Source organism: Protopterus annectens, chromosome 14.part0, assembly GCF_019279795.1.
Source record: "Protopterus annectens isolate FY-2018-M chromosome 14.part0, PAN1.0, whole genome shotgun sequence".
NCBI classification, from domain to species: Eukaryota; Metazoa; Chordata; order Ceratodontiformes; family Protopteridae; genus Protopterus; species Protopterus annectens.
Window position 1 is genome coordinate 1144737245 of NC_056748.1, and position 21458 is coordinate 1144758702.

At 41.4% G+C, this 21458-nt stretch overlaps 1 protein-coding gene across 1 annotated transcript in view; it reads right to left on the reverse strand.

The window, feature by feature from the left end:
* The window catches only part of CDH23 (cadherin related 23), a 2508764-nt gene that overhangs the window by 534202 nt on the left and 1953104 nt on the right, over positions 1-21458 (reverse strand). The window contains exon 21 of the mRNA XM_044056944.1: positions 17545-17678. Coding sequence (XP_043912879.1) covers positions 17545-17678 — 134 coding nt within the window. The remainder of the gene's footprint in view (positions 1-17544; positions 17679-21458) is intronic.

Genomic DNA, 21458 nt, shown 5'->3' on the forward strand with positions numbered 1-21458 from the left:
TCTGTTTAAGGAGTTCTAGGATGTCTGAGAAGGAGACATCCTCAGAGGGGATCTAGGGGATCCCTCTGACTCATCAAAGTCAGTATCCGGTGACAGACTCGGGGAGTCTACATGCTTCCTCTTACAAGTCCTCTTCCTAGGAGGATCTCCCGAAACATCAGGAGAATCCTCGGAAGAGGGGAAATTCCCAATGGGGAAACCTGAGGCGGAGGATCTCTGGGTCCTGTAGCAAAAGAAGTGGCAGAGATGTCAACAGGTACTATAGAGGGAGGAGCTACGGTACAGACTGCTGACTGATACCAGTGGCCAGCACACTCTTCATCACCTCGAATGCTCCCTCCCAGGCAGGTCCGAGAGAACCCGTTCCGAAGAGCTAGGAACTCCAGGGACCACCGAAGGGAAGCTCCGAGGCAGATGTCGGAGCCGAGCTCACCAAGGCGAGGCTCCAAGGGGAAGAGCGGGTTCGACAAGGGTCCGATACCACTCACCCTCGGAGGAGACCATGGAAGCCCGACCACGAATCCCTCTAAGGAAGGTCTCAAGAGGAGATAAGAGTAGAGGCTGAAGGAACAGAAGGGGTATCCGTCCTCCAGCCGTAGCAGTAACCATTCCCGAAGACTCCAACTCCAAGCTCTGGGGTAGAGTTGAAGGAGGAACTGTAACGGGTGTGGACCAACAGTCGTCTGTTGAGACGGACTATGTAACATTTGGGCCAGTACCTGTGACTTAAGTAATCTACTGACCACTCTCTCTAGGTCATGATCTGACAGTCTGGATGACCTTGAAGATCGGCTCCGATGACTCCGTTCGAAAGAAGAGGTGAAGCGGGCGAAAGTATCGGCTCCAAGGAAGGAGACCTCGACCTCTTCCTGGAATGAGCCATCGGAACCGATACTATAGATCCTGTCGGAGCCGACTTCGGAGCCGACAGGAAGCTCGATGTACGGGCCCCAGCCGGACCCGACACACCCACCAAAGTAACGGTGTCGGAGCCGATCAGAGCCGACACCGATGCCTGTGCCACATGGGGGTCGGAACCGATCGGAGCCGACACCGAAGTGGTCGATGCAGATTCGGCACCGATAGCCATCGGTGCCGAAGGCTTAAGCCAGAATCGGCTCCAGCCGAGCCGATCTCACTCGAGCAGTCGGAGCCGAGGCCGCAGGCTTAGACACAGAAGCCTGGGCCTTGGCAGATTTAGCTGATTTTGATGGAGCCGACTTAGCCGGAGAGCCCTCCGGCTTAAGAAGGCCCCTAAGTATCGGCTTGTTGCGTCTTTCCTGCAGGACTCTCTGGCTGAAGGAATGACAAATAGCACAGGAGTCCTGCAGGTGAAGAGGCCCCAGGCAATACAGGCAAGAAGTGTGACCGTCTGTCAGAGACATCTTCTGACAGCACGAGTCACACTTCTTAAAACCTGAGACCCTCTCCTTTGACATGGTGCTACAAAACACACACACACACCAGTCAAAAATTTAAATTAAAGAAAAATACCGAAAAGGTATTCCTAAAAACAAACAAACACACACACACCCTAACAGGGAGGGGATGGGATGGGTAAAGTTTGACTAAAAAAATTTAACAGAGACAGGGAATTTCTGTCAGGAAATCTAAAAAATTAACTTATAACTAACAATAAAAGTTTTTTTTAACAAAAAGGGGCTTAAATATCAATAAAGTGAATCACTTACCAGGAGCTGGTAAAAGGAGGACCTCATAAGCGAAGCGGCAAACGAGATCTGGGTACTTACCGCCTTGCATCATGGGATATGGGGCTGCCTCGAGCTGGTAAAAGTGACTCTCGAGCTTAGCAAGTGCCGAGTCGGAGCCGAGGGATCGGCTCCGAACCCATCAAGCAAGAATGAAGGCGAGATTGACAACTTAACATAGACAATATACAATGTATTAGTACAGCATATAAGAACAGCAGTTTAACATTCAATATACAGCAAAACAAGATTTTACATATCTTGAAATGTATGAGCTGAGTCAATCACTTATAAGATATTTACAAAAACAATAAATTCATGTTCATTTAATATATGTATTTAGGCAAAGGAATTTTAGTGAGAGGAATTGAAGCTGTGGCAGAGATTTTAGTAGAATAGAATAGGGATAGGTGTCAGGAATCAGGCAGGATGGGTGCAGGAGCACTCCCAGAGGGAGGAGAGGTGAGAGTGGAGTAGGGTTTTAAAGGAGGGTAGGTTCGGGGTGGTTCTAATGTGAGGGGGAAGAGAGTTCCATAATCTGGCAAGGGAGAATGATAGTAGAAGTTGCCCTGGTGCGTGTAAAGGCTTGTAAATTTCTAAGAGGTTCTGATTTGTGGATCTAAGTGTTCTATGTGGCTGGTGAAGTTTTAGGGAAGAGGAGAGTGATGGACAGTTAGAAGATTTAAAAATCAGCTTGTGTGCTGTAGTTAGTTGAATGAAATTTAGGTAGCCTGGGAGTTCCAACCAAGTTAGAGAATGTAGGGTGTTGAAATGGTGAGTAGAGGATTTGGATCCTGTGGCAAACTTTGAAATTTTATTATAGCATGAGGAAAGTTTAGATTTTTAGGGATGATTGGAGGTTAGAGAGTAGTGGAGCTCCATACAAAAGGGAGGGTAGGAGGTAGGTGGTAGATAGGAGTTCTGTAGAAGACAGAGAAAGGTAGTGTCTATGTCGATAAAGCATTCCAAGTTTTTGATGAGTCTTTTTAATATTGGTTTGTAGGTAAATGTCAAATTTTAGCTGGTCATCGATAAAGACGCCCAGATGTTTTGTATGGGGAACTATTTCAATAGATGTTTTGTTTAGGCTAAGTATAGAGAAGGATGCTTTGTCAACAGCAGTATGTCTAGAAGGGGTAAAGATCATTATTTTGAATTTGGAGGCATTTAGGGCTACATGATTGTCAAGCATCCAGGACTCAGTGGAGGAGAAGGCCTCTTGAGTAAGGTTTATTAGTAAGGGAAGAGTTTTGGCTGAGCAGATGACAGTGAAATCGTCTGCATATTGCACCAGTTTAGCATCGGGGATCTTTTGGTGGAAATCATTGATGAAAATATTAAATAGTAAAGGACCCAAAATAGAGCCTTGGGGTACACCTGTTGGGGTGTGAAGGAAAGAGGAAGTGCAGTAGTTACATTTTACAGCTTGTTCCCTGGCAGAGAGACAGCTGGAGAACCATTTGATAGACAAAGTGGAAAGATTACGATGGGAGAGTTTAGAAAGTAGAAGCACATGAGAGACAGTGTCGAAATCTTTGGATAAGTCGAGGAGGAGGGTAGAAACTATGTTCCCAGAGTCATGAGCAGAGTTAATGATTTCGAGGAAGGAAAGAAGGGCAGTGGTGGTGCCGTGTCCTGGTCTAAACACATGTTGGGTAGGAGTTAGTAGTTGGCTGTCCAATAGGTAGGGTAATAGTTGGAGGTAAATACATTTTTCGAGTATCTTAGAGATAGGTGATAGGATAGCAATAGGGCGAAAGTTGGAGTTGAACAGTTTGTACTTCCTTTATGGAGGGGGATGATGAAGGCTTTTTTCCAGAGGTGTGGTACATAGGACTCCTGCATGGAGCGATTGATTAGGATGCTGAATGGAAGGGCTATGCCATCAGCAGCTAGTTGGAGAAAGTTGGATGAAATGTCATCTGGGGCATTAGAGCAAGGTTTTAACTTTTGTAGGAGCTTTTTTATAGTGTGGGTATGAATGGATTTGAGAGTAAAAGGGGAGGACTTAGGGTTCTTGGATGTTGAGTTTTTGGTGTCAGTTAAGTTGGGGGGGGGTGTAGTTAGGGAAAGAAGTGGTGAGTTTGCCAATGGAGTCAATGAAAAAGGAGTTGAATTGGGTAGCTATGTGGCGGTCTGGTGTGTCTGGGTCAGGGCAAGGGTTCTCTTTTTTTGCCTGGGGATAGTATTGTTGAAATACTATTCCAAATTTTTCTGGGGTTGGTTTTATGATTATTTTGAAGTTTAAGGTAGTAGGATTTGTGGTCAGTGGCTATTTGTTTTTTACTTGATTTCGCAGTTGCTTGCATTCGGCAAGAGAGTTGGTAGTTTTGCATTTTTGATAGTATTTCCAGATTTTATCTTGGTGATGCATAAGTAGTTTTGTGTCTTTAGTTAGCCAGGGGGCTGTTTTGGATCTAAGTCTTTTGGTTCTACTGGGGGCGAATTGGTTAAGTATATCATTGAAAATTCTATTGAAAAGTGAGACTGTGGCGTCTAAAGGGAAGGACTTTAGAGGGTTCCAGTCTATCTGTTTTAAGGCATTATAGAAAATTAGGGGGTTGAAGTTTTGCATGTTGCGGGTGGTAATGTGTCTGTGCTGAAAGAGGAGGGTGGAGGAGGAATGGTGTATGTAGGCAGGGAGATTGTCACTGTGAGAGTATCCTGGTTTTGAGCATGAAGAAAGCCAGATTTTAGCTAGGAAGTCTTTCAGAGTGGCTTTGAAAGATGTGAGGGAGAATATGGACCTGATGGATATAGGTATGGAGATCCAGGCCTATATATATATGCCAAGCCAGTGATGAATTTCCTGTTCTCAATCCAACTGTCCACATTATACTTGAACTGAGTTAGGGAGAAAGTCTGCTTTACATGAATGGGGAACTAGTGCCAGAAATGGGTAGTTGCTGGTGTGACACCCGTGCCCTGGCCCAGCAATCAGGGAACCTCAATCCTCACCTCTAACACCAGAGAGGGCATCCCATATATGAGGAAAGGATAACAAATACACACAGTAATGTGCAATTTCCCTTAAGAGCACACAGAGATCACAGTCAGTCTGAGGCTGGTCGCTCCCTTGCTCCCCAGGTCCCCAATAAGACTCCCCACTGGCACAGCTATAGGGTCCAGATTTCAGCCTAGTGGGCAAGCTAAAATCTCCAGCACCCTCTCTGTCCAACCAGTGCTTCGTGTCCCTGCGCAAGTAGCTGACACACACACACTTTGAGATAAGCATTTACACAACTACACAGACACTTCTGGGGAAGGCTGGCACAGGTTCTCCAGCTGTGCCCCTTTCTACCCAGACTATACGGTAATACCAGCTGCCACCATCCACTAATAATTATCAGCTTCTCAAAGGCCCTTAAAAGGGTGTCCAATTATTACTTTGCAATATTATTATCCAATTGATAGATGTGACTAAACAGTCAAAGCTTATATGGAGTGACCTGGACAGTAAACTCTATAAATATGCAATGTACTCTACAGCTTAACTTATCTCTACACAAAACCAGCCACAGTTAAAAGGTTTTAAAATATTTAATAATAAATAATTAAAACCGTAAGACAATACTTTCTACTACACAGTACTAGTCAAAAGTTCTGAGATCACACAGAAATACTTAAAATAAATATGTAGTACAGTTCTGACATCACAGAAACACACAGTCTAAACTTTCTAATTCCTAGCTATTGCTAAAAGAAAACACACTTCTAAAATAACTTACTTACATAGAGCAACAGGCAGTGCTGTGAGTTGGATAGTCACACAAAATGCTTAATAATCTCTGGTTCTCGCTGTTTAAATTGAAACTGCAGTTCTGCAAACACATTACATCATCTTTTACACTTTCCTGGTGTTCCCAGGCTGACCGAAAGTGAATTTACATTATTTTACACTTAGAGCAATAAAGGACATTCCACATGTAAATTCTGGTCATTAACTTTAGCCTTAAAACAATAGGCAGGAAGCCTTCATCTAGCTGGACTGGAGCTGACTTGTAAACATGAAAGACAGTGATGAAATAATTTTAATTTCAAAGGACCAACAAGAAATGCTTGACTTAGCTTTCTTTACAGCAGATGGCAATGTTGCCACATTGTTTTAAGTTTGACATTTCACATTTACAAATAATACAATTATCTATAAAATCCTATCTGGCTAGGCTGGCAGCCTTCACCCATCTCTACCAGTCTTCACCCCCCCCCCGAGAACTCAAGCTAGTTTTTCAAGTGACCCTTGAGAAATGCCGCTTGAGAGGGTCAGGTCTATCTGAGTATACCTCATCCCATTCCCTGTCTTGAGAGCCCATCTGCATTGGCATTGCTACTCCCACTGTGGTGCTGCACGGACATATATGCTTGCAACCCCAGGCTCCATCTTAGCAACTTGGCATTTTGCTGACTGCCTCTGTTTAACTATGTTAGAGGGTTGTGATCTGTCATAACAGTGAATTTTCTTCCATACAGATAAGGCCGAAGTTTCTGCAGTGCCCACACTATGGCTAGACATTCCTTTTCTACAGCTGCATTGCATTCCTCCCTGGGTTGGAGCCTACGCCTGAGATAAACCACTGGGTGATCTACTGCCTCTGAAGAAATCTGGCTAAGTACAGCCCCCACCCCATGGTTTGAAGCATCCACCTGTACAACAAAATATTTTCTGTAATCTGGACTGGCTAACACTAGAGGTCCTCCCAAAGCTTCTTTAAGCTTTTGGAATGCCTGCTCACATGCTGGGGTCCACACTACCTTATCTGGCCTGTTCTTCCTTGTCAGGTCTGTGAGGAGAGCAGCTATGGTACTATAACTGGGGATGAACATTCTGTAGTACCCTGCTATCCCTAAAAATGCCCTCACCTGCATTTTAGTAACAGGTGCAGGCCATGCCTGAATGGCTTCCACTTTGGCAGGTTCTGGCCTTATCTTACCACTCCTCACTCTATGTCCTAGGGAGGAGACCTCCACCATACCCATCTGACATTTGCTTGGCTTAATGGTCAACCCTGCCCTCTGTAGTCTGCCCAGTACCTCCCTGACATGCTGAAGGTGCTCTGGCCAGGAATGGCTGTAGATGTCAATATCATCTAGGTAAGCAAGGGAAAACCCACCGGCTCTTACTAGGATATGATCTACCAGCCTCTGGAAAGTCGCTGGGGCATTCTTCATCCCAAAGGACATCTTTGTGAACTCATACAAGCCAAAGAGAGTCACAAAGGCTGACATCTCCCTAGCACTGGGAGTCAAGGGCACCTGACAGTAACCCTTGGTAAGATCAATGGTTGTAAGATACTTAGCCCCACCCAGCTGCTCTAGTGCCTCATCTATCCTAGGTATGGGGTAAGTATCCAACTCTATGTGACTATTTAATTTCCAGTAGTCCACAAAGTACCTGGTGCTGCCATCCTTCTTTGGCATCAGCACCACTGGGGAGACCCAGGGACTGTTGGACTCTTGAATCACCCCTAGTTGTAACATCTCCTGTGCCTCCTCCCTTAGGGTCTGTGTAACTCTCTCAGGTACCCTATAAGGGGCCTGCCTAATAGGCCTTTGGTGCTGCATCATGTGGGTGCACCCTTGTTTCCCAGTGAACATGTCCCCAAATTCCTGCAACACTGCTCAGATTTCTCAAACCTGGGTAGGAGATAGCTGCTGGGACATTGCTACCCCTTCCACCGAGGTGTCAGCCCAAGCCTCACTGAGGAGATCAGTCCCCAGATCTCCCTCAGATGACTCCTGCAATCCACTGCAAATGCTCAGCACAAGGGCCTCCCTATCATGGTAAGGTTTCATCATGTTAACATAGTACAATTTGTGCCCCTGCTATATGCCTGGCAGTTCCACCATGTAGTTAACATCACTTACCTTTCTTACCACCTTGCAAGGTCCCTCCCAAGCTGCTTGCTGTGTCTGACAGGAATGAGAACCATTACCTGCTGCCCCACAGTATACTCTCTAGCTTGAGCATTCCTGTCATACCACACCTTTTTCTGCTGTTAGGCTTCTGCCAGGTTCTCCTGGGCCAAGCTCTTGAGTTCCCTGAGCCTTGTCCTGAGGTTTAGGACGTATGCTACAACAGACTCCTTGTGAAACTCACACTCACCTTCCCACTCATCTCGAATTAAATCTAGAGGTCCCCTCACCCTATGACCATACAGCAACTCAAAGGGTGAAAAACCAGTGGATTCCTGGGGAACCTCTCTGTAAGCAAACAAAAGATGGGGCAAATATTTGTCCCATTCCCTCTTAAACTGATCAGCAAATGCCCGTAGTATGGACTTGATTGTAGAGTTTAACCTCTCAACAAGACCATTAGTCTGGGGAAGGTAGAGGGTTGTCTTCATGGGCTTCACCCCACTGGACTTCCACAGACAAGCCAGCAGGTCTGACATGAAATTGGCACCTCTGTCAGTCAGTATTTCTTTTGGGAAACCTACCCAGTTGAAAATTTCTAACAAAGCATTTGCCACCTTCTCTGCCTCAATGGAGGACAAAGCCACTGCCTCAGGGTATCCTGTAGCATAATCCACTACCACTAGGATATACGTCTTCCCTGTGGAACTTGGGGTACTCGGAGGACCCACAATATCCATAGCTCCCCTCTGAAATGGCTCCTCAATCACAGGCAAAGGCATCAAAGAAGCTTTCACCTTGTCTCCTGCCTTGCCTACCTTTTGGCACTGCTCACAGGTCCTACAGCACCCTGTTACATCTCTGGAAATTCTAGGCCAATAGAAGTTCTGCATAATATGCCTCTTTGTACGTTTTATGCCCATATAACCTGCAAAGGGAATATCATGGGCTATGGCTAGAAAAGCCAGATGGTAGGCTCTAGGCACTACCAACTGCTGTACTCTCTCACTGTCTAGCCCTCCTTCAGGGGTCCACTCTCTGTATAGTAACCCTTTGCCTCAGTATACAGATTCCCCCTTCCCTTGAAAATTAGGTGCCTCCCTAGCTACCTACCTCAGGCCTTGCAATGTAGGATCTGAGAGATGTGCCTGTCTCAACTCTCTCCTTGTAACCCTTCCCAGTTCCTCTTCCACAGGAAGCCTGGCATCCTCTGACAGTGGTGCCTCACTGTCAGCTTGGGTACTACTACTCACCTCTTTTTAGTCCCTCTGTCCAAGGGAACATCAGTACCCATAAGCAGCTGTGGCTCACATTCAGTCTTACTGCTACAGAGTAGCTCCCTCCCTGAAGTAACCACCTCACGAGTCCTGGCTGCAAGTATGCAGCCCGTCTGTGTCTCCCCCAGGCTACCAGACCCACATACTTGTCTCCTAGCCAGACCGCATGTAACTGCATAAGTACATGGTACTGCCTCATCCAAATCCTTCCCTCTCAGGACATCTGCAGGATGGTAGTTTGGTACTCCTGTTGTCTCAAGACAACCTGCTATTTGCATTTTGCCTTTCCTACTTACTGACTCCCTCACCTTTTGTTCCCCACCTTGCTTCCGTGGACACCTGTATGCCACATGGCCCCACTGGTTGCATTCAAAGCATTTAACCCTAGCTCCTGGATGTGTACCTGGACTAGTGGCTTCCCCTGCTACTGGCAGATTCTGTTAGGGCAGTCTGTGCTGACCACCATGGGTTCCTTTAGACCCATGATCAGTACTGGGGTCCCCTTCCTGTGCAGGGCTGCACTGCTTGCTCGGTATAGGTCTCCCTTCTTCCCCAACTCATCTGAAGTAGCACATTGTCTATCAGCTAACCAGATCCTCATATCCTCAGGCAAAGTGCCAAGGGCTTGTTCCCTCACCAAAAGGTCTGCCAGCCCTTCAAAAGTGGTGACCTGACATCCACTCACCCACCTATGGAAATAAGTGCTCAATTCAGCAACATATCCACACACACTTTCATCTGCCTTGCTTCTATGCTCACAAAATTTTTCCTATATGTTTCAGGTGTTAGCTTAAACAGGCCTAAAAGACATTTCTTTACAGCAGTATAATCAAAACATGCAATGTCAGACATTTTGGACAGAACAGTTACAGCTTTACCATGGAGTAAGGGGGTCTGGAACCATACCCAGAGCCCTTGGTCAACTTCATACTGTTTACATACCCTCTCAAACATATTAATGGAACTATCAAAATTATCCCCCTCTTTAAACTGTGGAAGAAATTTACTGACCTTTTGTGCTTCTGGGGTCCACTCACTCCCTTCCCCATTACCTCCATGACTCTGGTGAAGTCAGCATTTCCTTCTCATGCTGCCTCTGCCTTTCTTGTTCTTCAGCTTCTAGAAGTAACAGTTTCTCATTCTCCTCAGCCTGCAAATGTCACAGTCTCTCATTTGCTTCTAATTCCACATGCCTGGCCTCCAACTCAAGTCTCCAGCTGGATTTTTAAGTCTACTGCAGAAAGGTTGAGTTGTCCATTCTCCGAGGGAATTATATCTCCACTGCCAGTCTGATTGTCTTCCTGGTTGCTGTTTTCTGATGCAGCTGTAACCAAGGCTGGAATCAGGTCTGCCTTAGTCAGGTTTCCATGCACCAGTACCCTAGCCTGGCACATCTCTGCCAGCTAGCTGCCTGCTCACCCTGACTAACTAAGCTAACAAAAGAAATAAAACAATTGTGATCTGAACTCTGAATATTCACTGCGTGACTGATTTAGAGTACAAAATGCCTTTAAAGCTCACTGTACACAAGCTACAGGATTCACTCTACCCACACCACTACACGCCAGTTAGTATTTGCCAACTAATTAATATGTGATGTGGATATCCCACCACTGCCAAACACAAATGTGAGGATATCCCAACCACTGCCACCAATTAATATGTGATGCCCGTGCCCTGGCCCAATCAGGGAACCTCAATCCTCACCATTAACACCAGAGAGGGCATCTCATATGTGAGGAAAGGATAACAAATCCACACAGTAAAGTGCAATTTCCCTTAAGAGCTCACAGAGATCACAGTCAGTTTGTGGCTGGTCGCTCCCTTGCTCCCCAGGTCCCCAATAAGACTCCCCACTGGCACAGCTATAGGATCCAGATCTCAGCCTAGTGGGCAAGCTAAAATCTCCAGCCCCCTCTCTGTACAACCAGTGGTATGTGTCCCTGTCCAAGTAGCTGACACACACACACTTTGAGATAAGAGTTTACACAACCACACAGACACTTCTGGGGAAAGCTGGCATAGGTTCTCCAGCTGTGACCCTTTTTACCCAGACTATACGATAGCACCAGCTGCCACTACCCCACTAATAATTATCAGCTACTCAAACGCCCTTAAAAGGGTGTCCAATTACTACTGTGCAATATTATTATCCAATTGGTAGATGTGACTAAACAGTCAAAGCTTTTTTGGAGTGACCTGGACAGTAAACTCTATAAATATGCAATTGTCCTATAGAGCTTAACTTATCTCTACACAAAACCAGCCACAGTTAAAAGGTTTTAAAATATTTAATAATAAATATTTAAAACCACAAGACAATACTTTCTATTACACAGTGCTAGTCAAATGTTCAGAGATCACAAAGAAATACTTAAAATAAATCAGTAGTACAGTTTTGACATCTCAGAAAAACACTTAGTCTAAACTTTCTAATTCCTAGCTATTGCTACAAGAAAACACACTTCTAAAATAACTTACTTACATGGAGCAACAGGCAGTACTGTGAGTTGGATAGTCAGACAAAAATGCTTAATAATCTCTGGTTCTCACTGCTTGAATTGAAACTGCAGTTCTGCTAAAACATTACATAATCTTTTACACTTTCCTGGTGTTCCGAGGCTGACAGAAAGTGCATTTACATTCTTTTACACTTAGAGAATAAAGGATATTCCACATGTAAATTCTGGCCATTAACTTTAACCTTAAAATAATAGGCAGGAAGCCTTCATCTAGCCAGACTGGAGCCGACTAGTAAACATGAAAGACAGTGATGAAATAATTTTAATTTCAAAGGACCAAAAAGAAATTCTTGACTTAGCTTTCTTTACAGCAGATGGCAATGTTGCCACATTGTTTTAAGTTCAAAATTTCACATTTACAAATGATTAAATTATCTATAAAATCCTATCTGGGCTAGGCTGGCAGCCTTCACAGCTGGGATACATACTTTTCTCTCCAGCAGGTTCTACATATAACACAGGCAAGGTTAAAGTCTTTAGAATGGATGATTTTGGCGCTGTCTGTGTTATAGATATTCAGGAGGTCCATCAGGTTGGGCTCAGACAATGCGTACGGAATTGTTACTTGGAGGACCAAAGGGGCAGTTAGGTAGGTAGTAATTAAGACTAGAGCTAAAAGCAGGAGAAGCTTTGGAGTTGTATATAATTTGTGCACCTGGAGAAGTTGGGTACATTTGAGGCAGAGGTAACTTGAGCCAGTTTAAGGATTTGAGTGCAATGCAATGATGGGAACAGTTTGGCTGATTTGCTACAGACCTAGCCATTGTATTATAACAGTTTTAGTTTTGATGTTAGACTGGCCTCTAGATTGGTTAGAATGGGAGGAGCACAGAGTGAGGAAGGAAGGAGATATGACCTAGGGAGTGTATCTCTCCAAGGGATGGTGAGACATTTCTACACACTTAGTTAACCACAGTCCTTTTTTCCAGTCTAGAGATTACAGACATAGATGCTAAAAATGGAGAGGGCACCATACTGCCCCCTGCGTCACACCACTAGTTACCTTAATGCTTTCTTCATACCTGATTAAATATGGTCCTTTCCAATGACATGGACTCTGCCAATCCCACAAAGGCTCAGCAACAATGTGAGGCACTAGATCCCCATAACCTGCTAAATGTCTGAGGTGGTCCGGATAAAACAGAAAAACCTACTTGAATTTTTGCAGTAGAGCTGATGCTATTGAGCAAAGAGGCTTAATAGAAAATTGCACAGATGGGAGGAATAGGCATTGTAGTTCTGTGTAAAAAAATCAAGAGGGACAGCAAATATCCCATTCTGTGTATGAACCTCCCAGAGTATACATATAGTCCATCAAAAGCAAAGCCAGATGGAGACTTCTACTTCTGCTTTAAACCATGTATAAAATGAATGCTGCTTTTAATAGCATTAAATTTTATTTAAATAGGTAACATATAACAATCAATTTCTTATATTTTGCTTTTTCACAATTGTACTCTATTCTTACATAAAATAAACAATTTCCCCTCAAATTAAAATAAACTCGTATAAAGGGAATATGTGGAATATTGGTGTTATGTAAAATTATTATGTATATTGCAGGGAACTGGTTCTCATTTACCTTACTCAGAGCTTAATCTCAAATTAAATAATGTCTTCTTCTTCTTCTTTCGGCTTTTCCCGGTTAGGGGTCGCCACAGCGGATCACCTGTCCGCTCATGATTGGCAGTGGAGTTTTACAGTGTTGAGTTGTCAGCCCGGCGCCCAACCTTCCACTGAAGGCACACACACTCACACCTAGGGCCAATTTAGAGTATCCAATTCACCTACAGCATGTCTTTGGGATGTGGGAGGAAAGCAGAGCACCCGGAGGCAACCCACGCGACCACAGGGAGGACATGCAGACTCCGCACAGAAGGCACCCAGCCGAGAATCAAACCGGAGAACCTCTTGCTGTGAGGTGGCAACGCTAACTGCTGCACCACCACGGCCGCCCTAAATTAAATAATTCAAATAAAAACATCAATTCACCCCGGAGTCTGTGTGTGTGTTTATGTAAGATAACCAAGCAATGCAGTCCTGCACTTTATTCCAAAAAAACGGTTTCATCTTTACACTCTCGATGAACTCCATCATACTACTAAACTTATTAAAATGCAAGCAAGTTTAAGTAAAGTGCGTTACAAATTACCACTTGTTTAAGGTTGCCACCTTTTCACATACCCGGAGTAGGACATTTTTGATGAAATGTGAGATTTTACAGGAAAAAATAATAGTCAATACAAGTGTTTGGACTTCATTTTTGCAAAATGAAAGTTCACACTTGTTTTGAGTTTGAGTTACTTCTGTTGTTTAAGGTGTGTGTTTCAGATTCAGAATAATTGTTTTATTTAGCTATTAAAAGGAACTTAGAACATTTTCGCTAAAATCTCAGGGCATTTGACATTTTGTTTTTGTAGTATAGTACTGTCCATAAAAAATCAGTCCTTTGATAAGGTGGACAATTGGTAACTGCATTTATTCAGTCTCACAAACACTCCATTTCTTTTAGTATCATACACAAAATAAATGCATACCCAAATATCATATAAGCCACAACAATAGGCATTTCCGAGTTGCAACTGAGCACTGAACATAAGACATAGGTCTAACGTGATAACTACAGCATTACAGAGCAATCACTTCAAAGAAGAAAAAATACTGTTACTTCCGTCTCCTGTTCTTCAATCTGTGCTTCATACTAATAAAATAATTCAAGCTATGGGGGAATGTTAGCTACCAGTAGGGATTTCTTTGTTTGTTACAGCAGTGCACATCCAAAGTGTCTTAAAATGCAAATTGAACTCAGATGATAATGGTATTTAGGCAGATCTGTGATGAAGCAGATTTTGAACAAAAATGAAAGAATTAAAAAGAAAAAAAAACAATTACATAGAGAGGCTGCCATGAGGATGGAAATGCTGAAAATTTAAACCTATATTATTAGGGGGTGAAACTGAGAGGGAACTCAATTGTCACTGCAAGTTTAGTGATGGACAAGAAAAAAATTACATAGGGAAGGGAATTCATTTTAGTGTTGTCACTCTGATATTAAGAGCATAACAAGAAAAAAACTGGATGTTTCTGCAAAGTAATGCAAACATGTTTGGGACTTTGGGTGAGATGTTTCATTTTAATGACATCAGAGTGAGAACTTAAAAAGTTTATTGGCATGAAATGATGAGCATGGAGTGAAAGAATGGGTTTCACAACAAAGGATGGAAACATGTACCTGCTTTTTTTTGGAGGCATTGCAGGTTGTTAAAGAACATTTTACCTGTGACAGTAAGAAGATACTTGTAAGTGGAGTGTTTGGAAGCTGGAATGACTGGTGATTGGTGTAAACATTTTCAATTGTGATAATCTGGTCTAAAACAAACTTCATTTACACTTGGTTATATTCAGCACATTTCTTAGTCCAGTAAAGTCCATCGGAAATATCAGGACAAAACTATTTACTAATAACTTACTTTTTCAGTGTAACCTACTGAGTTGACAGTTTATTTTACCTTTAAAATCCGGTAAGATGTCTGCTTGTGTCAGTCACATGGGTATATAGTATCAGCGTGACAAGGGGGATCACATTATAAAGTGACAACAAAAGTAAAAAAAAGGTAGAATCATCTATTAAAACATGTTAGTACTGCCTGCTATACACCCACAGATGGACAGACAGACATATAAATATATATCCTGAACAACAAAAATATTGAGAAGCTTGCAGGATAATTAAATCCTTGGCATACACCACTGATTTGGTGGGATCAGATGATGTTTACAATAACTATCTTATGTAATATAAGGAACAGTCTTGTTACACTAGAAAAACATGCAAGTAATTACTGTGTATTCATAGAAACAACCAATAAAAATCAAAGCACACAGTAAAAAATCAAATTGGATCATCACTACTGTTTGAAACTATGCCCTTAGGCTGTGCAATAACGCCACTTTATATTGCGGTAAATATACTTCATAAAAAGAAAAGAAAAACTGCTTTGATTGCATTATCAGGTCTGAAGCTGAAATCTCTGACTTGCCAAGTGTCTTTCAAGTGAGTATAATTAATACTCAAGCCATGCATTCAGGAATATGACAGCAGGTGACTGACAACCAAACAAGGCATTTTCAGTAACTGTTTTTTTTTTTGAAGTGCAGGAATATAGTGTTCACCAAAGTCAAACAATGAAATATACTCATCTTACTATGCTATAAACGTTGGCGTCATTTATATTAATTAAATATGGAGTGCCTTTAGAAGGGTCATCACGGTTATGTTTTACTCTTGTTCGGATTTTAGCATACGGCTAGCACTGAGTCATACATTTGCAATGTGAGGAGGTTCATTTTTACACTAAAACGTTTATACTTTGCCATGTAGCATGCAGCCTGCTTTCTAAAATTGGCTGTGTTTAACTAATACAATTATTTAACATAATTATCACTCCACTGTACATTTGTATCTAAGAAATAATTACTTGCACATTGTACTGGAGGAAATAACCATTCTTGTTAAATTTCAGATTTCCATTGACAGTTATTTGTACTACTACAATATTTTGCAAAGGCTTTTTTCAGACTAAAGCAAAGTATTTAGAAATGCTTACAATTTGCTTAGTGTTTTTTTTATGGAAACAACACAGAGTTCTAGATGCCAAAACAGTCAATCAAATGCAGTCTAGTATGACATTATACAAATTATGAAATTATTAGTAGTTGTAAACATATAACATCTATTAATACATTTTATAATACTAGGTAAATTATCATATGGCAACTAGAAAATATAAAGCACTGTAAAACACTGAAAGCAACTCTCTCTTCAGTGTGCAAGTTAAAACTTTCGCCAACAGGCTTCCTCAGGCAAAAACACATAAAACCAACCATTGAATAAATATTTAAACCTACTCGCTACTGTTTTTTGATGTAAACTATCATATGGCTTTATGAAATAACTTCTAAATGTTTTTCTAATAAATAAGATCATTTTAACTAATTTATATTTCACAAACCAAACCTCTCAAATAGAACACTGTAAAACTATTTAAATCGAAATTCATGTGGTTAAGATTTGAGATTTAGACATGAAGAATGAATAACAGCACAGATTACTTGATCTGATGATATTGCAAAGCTCAAGTTGAGACTACAAAACTATGATTGCGTCCTCTGATCAGAACACCCACTTATTGTGTGTTCCCATAATGGATTTCAAGAAAGTCTTCTTTTCAACCTTGTTCTCATGATGAATTTATTAAAATTCATTTTTTCAGGACATAAACAGTTTATAACTGCAACCCAGTCATAATTTTCTGTGCATCTACTAATGTATAACAAAAAGACACAATATTTGTATAAGGTGGTCATATCCATCCTGATTAAAACACCATGGATTATCTCAAGAAATATTTTAACAGGCACTTTTATTGATCTCTCCCATACGTGATCAAGGATCTGCTAGACATATGCCCTCATTTACTTAATACTGAAGAATCATCAGAGGCAACTGTTTAGGTTGTCAGAGGGTTCCATAACATTATCAGCAGCCCTATGGATATGCCATATGTGGGCTCATGGTAGGTAATGCCATTGACATTTTGGCCTCATCTCTACTAAGAGATATTTCAAAAATCCTGTGATTTGTAAGTAATAATTATGACATACAGTCTTATAACATACATCGCATATTTACCTTGTTACTATGCAGATCACAAGTAACTACCCACCTTGACATCTTGTTTATTTCTGATTACATGATTACTGCTCATGCTCAGTAAAGACACTGAGCAATGGCTCTGCATGTCACATGATACTTGTCAAAATGGTCAGGCTGCCTTTAGGTAATACTTGTATCCCACCACAATTGTCTGTAGTAGTGATTTAGTATTTACAGAAGAAATGAATATTTTATTTGTATTTATTTTTGTGGTTCTTAATTTGTGTTAATATGCTCTTTCGTTTAACTGACTGCTTTATGTTTCTTGTTTACCTTCTTTACACAATGCAAAATACTGATGCTAACTCAGACTAAATGCGGTTCACTGTAACTTGAATTAAACACTTAACACTACTAAAAAGACAGCTAAAACAGAGAGAACAAGACCCCCCTCCACACACACACACAACGTACAAACAGATACAACACTGATGTGTTTAAAAGGATTTTAAAAAGGCTGCACTTACAGTACTGTTCAGAGGCGGTGTACCACGATCTTTGGCCATGATGGTGAGGTTATAGAAAGCAATCGTCTCCCGGTCAAGTTCTACATCCTTTAGGACTCGCAGCTCTCCCTCCACAGGGGAAATTATAAACTCATCTAAAACGGAAAACACAAATACAACTTATTACAAGACAAAAATCCAATGTTTGCAAAGTGTTTTAGACATAAAACTAAGTGATGCCTGCCTGTAACATATAACAAGACATATTTTAGAAAGCATGGTCCATTTTATCACATTCTGGAGTATTTGGAGTACATGAACTAAAATGTGGCACTGGCCATACAATCTGACTCAGGACATAGTGAAACTGAATAATCTGGGCACATATCAATAATATGGAAATTACTGCACCGTTCATCCTAGGATATACATTAATACAACTGAATTATTTGGAAAGAATTTAACATGAGTAAAGCCACTGTATTAAACTTAATATTGGATAAAATCAGTAAAATACAACAAAATGGAAAGTAAACCGGCACCATGACACTCGATACTTAAGTTGTAAAATGACAGGTGTTAACGACACTGATAGACTACATTAGTCAAAACGTATTTTTCAGTTATATACAGCTGGTCACTAGAAATGATCTGCTAGCCCCATTTTGTGAAGGTGAGCCTGTATTGACATTGCTGTCACAACATTACAACAGTCCTCGTAATGCCAAGTTTAGATGAGGTGGAACGTGGAAAATCTAAGTCATCAAGCTCTGCTAGTAAGCGGCAAAGAGATTTAGTATAATTTTGTTTGGAACACGTACTCTTTTATTATCCATATCTTTACTGACTTTTCACTGATCTTACACCGAGCAGTAGTTATACACCACTGGAGAAATGTGGGCAAGACACCATAGAAATCCCCATATGCTTTACCTGAGGTGGTGGTGGTTACCCTTCTGTGGTCACTGTATCAGACACTGACTGACTTTTTTGGAAACAATCATGGCAGATGGCAACAAAACCTGGGGGAGGCTCCCTGATAAAATTTTACCTTAGCTTGATACAACTGCAGATTCTGAAGGATCAGTCTCTAAAACAGTATCTCATAAAATTATGAAACATTTAAGAAAATAGGTAAGTGATTTAAAGGCTTAAAGAATGTGGATACTACAAGAACAGTGAAACACTGGGGATATTTCAAAAATCTGTTATTCATAAATAATTAATAAGTGTGAAAACAGGATACTGACAATGTTAGGAAAAAGACCAGGAAGTAGAGAATAAGAAACTGAAGAGGAGGGTGACAAGCAGAATGGAACATGATCTTACGCAATCGAAGTGGGGTCTTCATAGGTCTGGTTTGTGCCATGGAAGAACATGGCTTATTTGAAATTGCTGTTACCATATGAAACCAGGACCTGAAAGATAGCACATGATGGGCAGTTGTTGCTTCAGGTAAGATAAATCAAAGTACTGATACATGTGAAGTCTGAGCTGATGTACAACATGTGTTTTGAAAATGAAGCTATAATTAAAACGCTGCTGTTTGACATAAAAAAAATCTGAAAACTCCATGGAGAAATTCTGCAGCTAATAATTTGAAGTTGAGTACAATGATTAAAAAAGACTCTTTCGGCAAAATGATGCACAGCCTGAAATAAATATAATGTATACTATACAGTGACTTTGTGAGGTTGTAACTCCATTTAAAAAAAAAAAATTGCATAATATGATTTATGGTCCGTGATTAGAGAAAATGAGATTTTGTTATATGGTGGCTTCATCAAGGGCAGGTCATGCCTACTTAACCTGGTGGACTTCTTTGAGAAAGTCACCAAAGCAATGGATGAGTGCAATTTTTTCACACTGCCTACCTTGACCTGGCCAAGGGATTTGACACAATACCCCACTCAGGCATTGCTGACAAACTTAAGAGGTTAGGTACAAACTTTTATGTCACTCGGTGGATATCCAACTGGCTCACAGACAGGACTCAGGAATTTAGAATTGGGGAGTCCACCTCTACAATGAGGCCAGTCACAAGTGGAGTCCCTCAGGGATCTGTCATGGGACCACTGTTTTTTGGCATTTACTTCTCAGAAGTCAAGGCCAGTGTCAGTCATCTCTGGGTGACTAAATTTTGCATGTGATTGCAAATTAGGAGTTGTCACTGAATCGCACACCAACAAAAATGTTCTCCAGGAGGGGCTGACACAGACAAACAACTGACGTCCAAGCCTAAAACTAAAACTAAATGCTAAGAAATGCATAATTCTATCCTCCAGGAAGTCATCCCCCCTGGTAACTATCCTATTGACAACAGACCCATAACAGTTGACAAAGTTATCAAGGACTTGGGGACACATATAGGCAGTAATTTAGCCTTTGACCATCATGTGTCTACAGATGTGAGGAAATAATTTTATAGTGTGCAACTTATAAACACAGGTTTGTTATATACATCCGAGGAAGTCATTGTTCCACTGTATACAGTATTCATCAGCCCTGTCACTGAGTACAGTTCCCCCTTTGGTATATACTTAACCAGGCATATCCAATAATTGGATGTCCACAGTGGTTCCTCATTAAAAGAATACAGGGCATAAGTAACTTGTCCTATGCAGACCACCTATCCCTGTATTCTGTTTCCTACAGGCTGTTGAGGGGTGATCTATGCCTGGCATACAATACATCGTCAGACCCTACTCTGATGGACCTCCATATCTGAAAAACAAACAGCACCAGAATTACCCATTCTAAGGACTTAAATCTTTTGATATAAATAGGACCTGCCGGACAGACAGGTATGTATCCCAAAGACTACCCCTTTTCTGGGACAGATTCTCCATCCATGTGAAGCAGAGTTTTTCACTAACCCAATTCAAGTGCAGCTTGGACAGTTGGATGGTGAACAGGAAATTCATCCCTGGTTTGGGATCTCTGTGTCTAATGGAGACAGGCAGCTTGTAAAATGGTTCATCTCCCAGGACCCTGCTTGCTCATGTTTGACCTCCCAAGCCCCTGCTTACACTTATCAAGGGTACCAGAACTTGCCAGGGATTTTGGATGCATGGCTAGGCTTAAAAAGGGCCTTGAGGTTATTAGCCTAGTAAACACATATGCACCTAATACATATCCCTATAGTAGTTTATAGAGGAGGAGATGGAGATATGACAAGTTATGCTGGTCTGACAAAATGTTAGTCTTCTTATAGGAAAGGGGAGCCCACATTACAGCTAAATACCATAAATTCTGCAATGTCTGTGAAACAGAAAAATATTCCTGTCAGGGTTTTGAAGAGATAAGACAACAGTGTAAGGAAAGATAGTCTGAGGATTATACAAACATATGAAATGCTGAAAAAAGGCATATATAATGGATAATCACAAGGAAAAGGGGAGGGTTTCAAGGAGCTACATTTATATAAGTCCAGGTTTGTAATAGAAAGTGAAAAGACAGACAAATGATATTTGAAACAAACTCAGAAGATCCAAGGTATCCTAATATAAACAGGCTTAAAGTGTTTCTCAGAAAGCTTGATGTTCTGGATTTGCTACAGAAAGCCAAAGGTAAGTAGTATTTATATGCAGGATCCGAGGAAGAACTAGTTAGTAACTTGAAAAATCATATTTTCAACATGGAAGTGCACAAGGGGGGTTATTTTCATAAAGGCATAGCCTGAGTTTGTGGTTAAAAAGGTCATACTGCAGCACTGGTTTACTTTTGTTTAAAGATGTAGAATGAAAAGAACCACTTAGGCTATATAATACCTTTGCACCAGTTTTTACTTAATTTTACAAATCCAAAGACAAACACATTTTTATAGCTGCTGGTACAAGTCTTGCATATGGGAGTTTTAATTTTCAGAAAGAAAGGAAAGTTTAAGGGTAAAACTAATAAATGGGTTGTTGGGATTGGGTAACTGGACTAAAAAA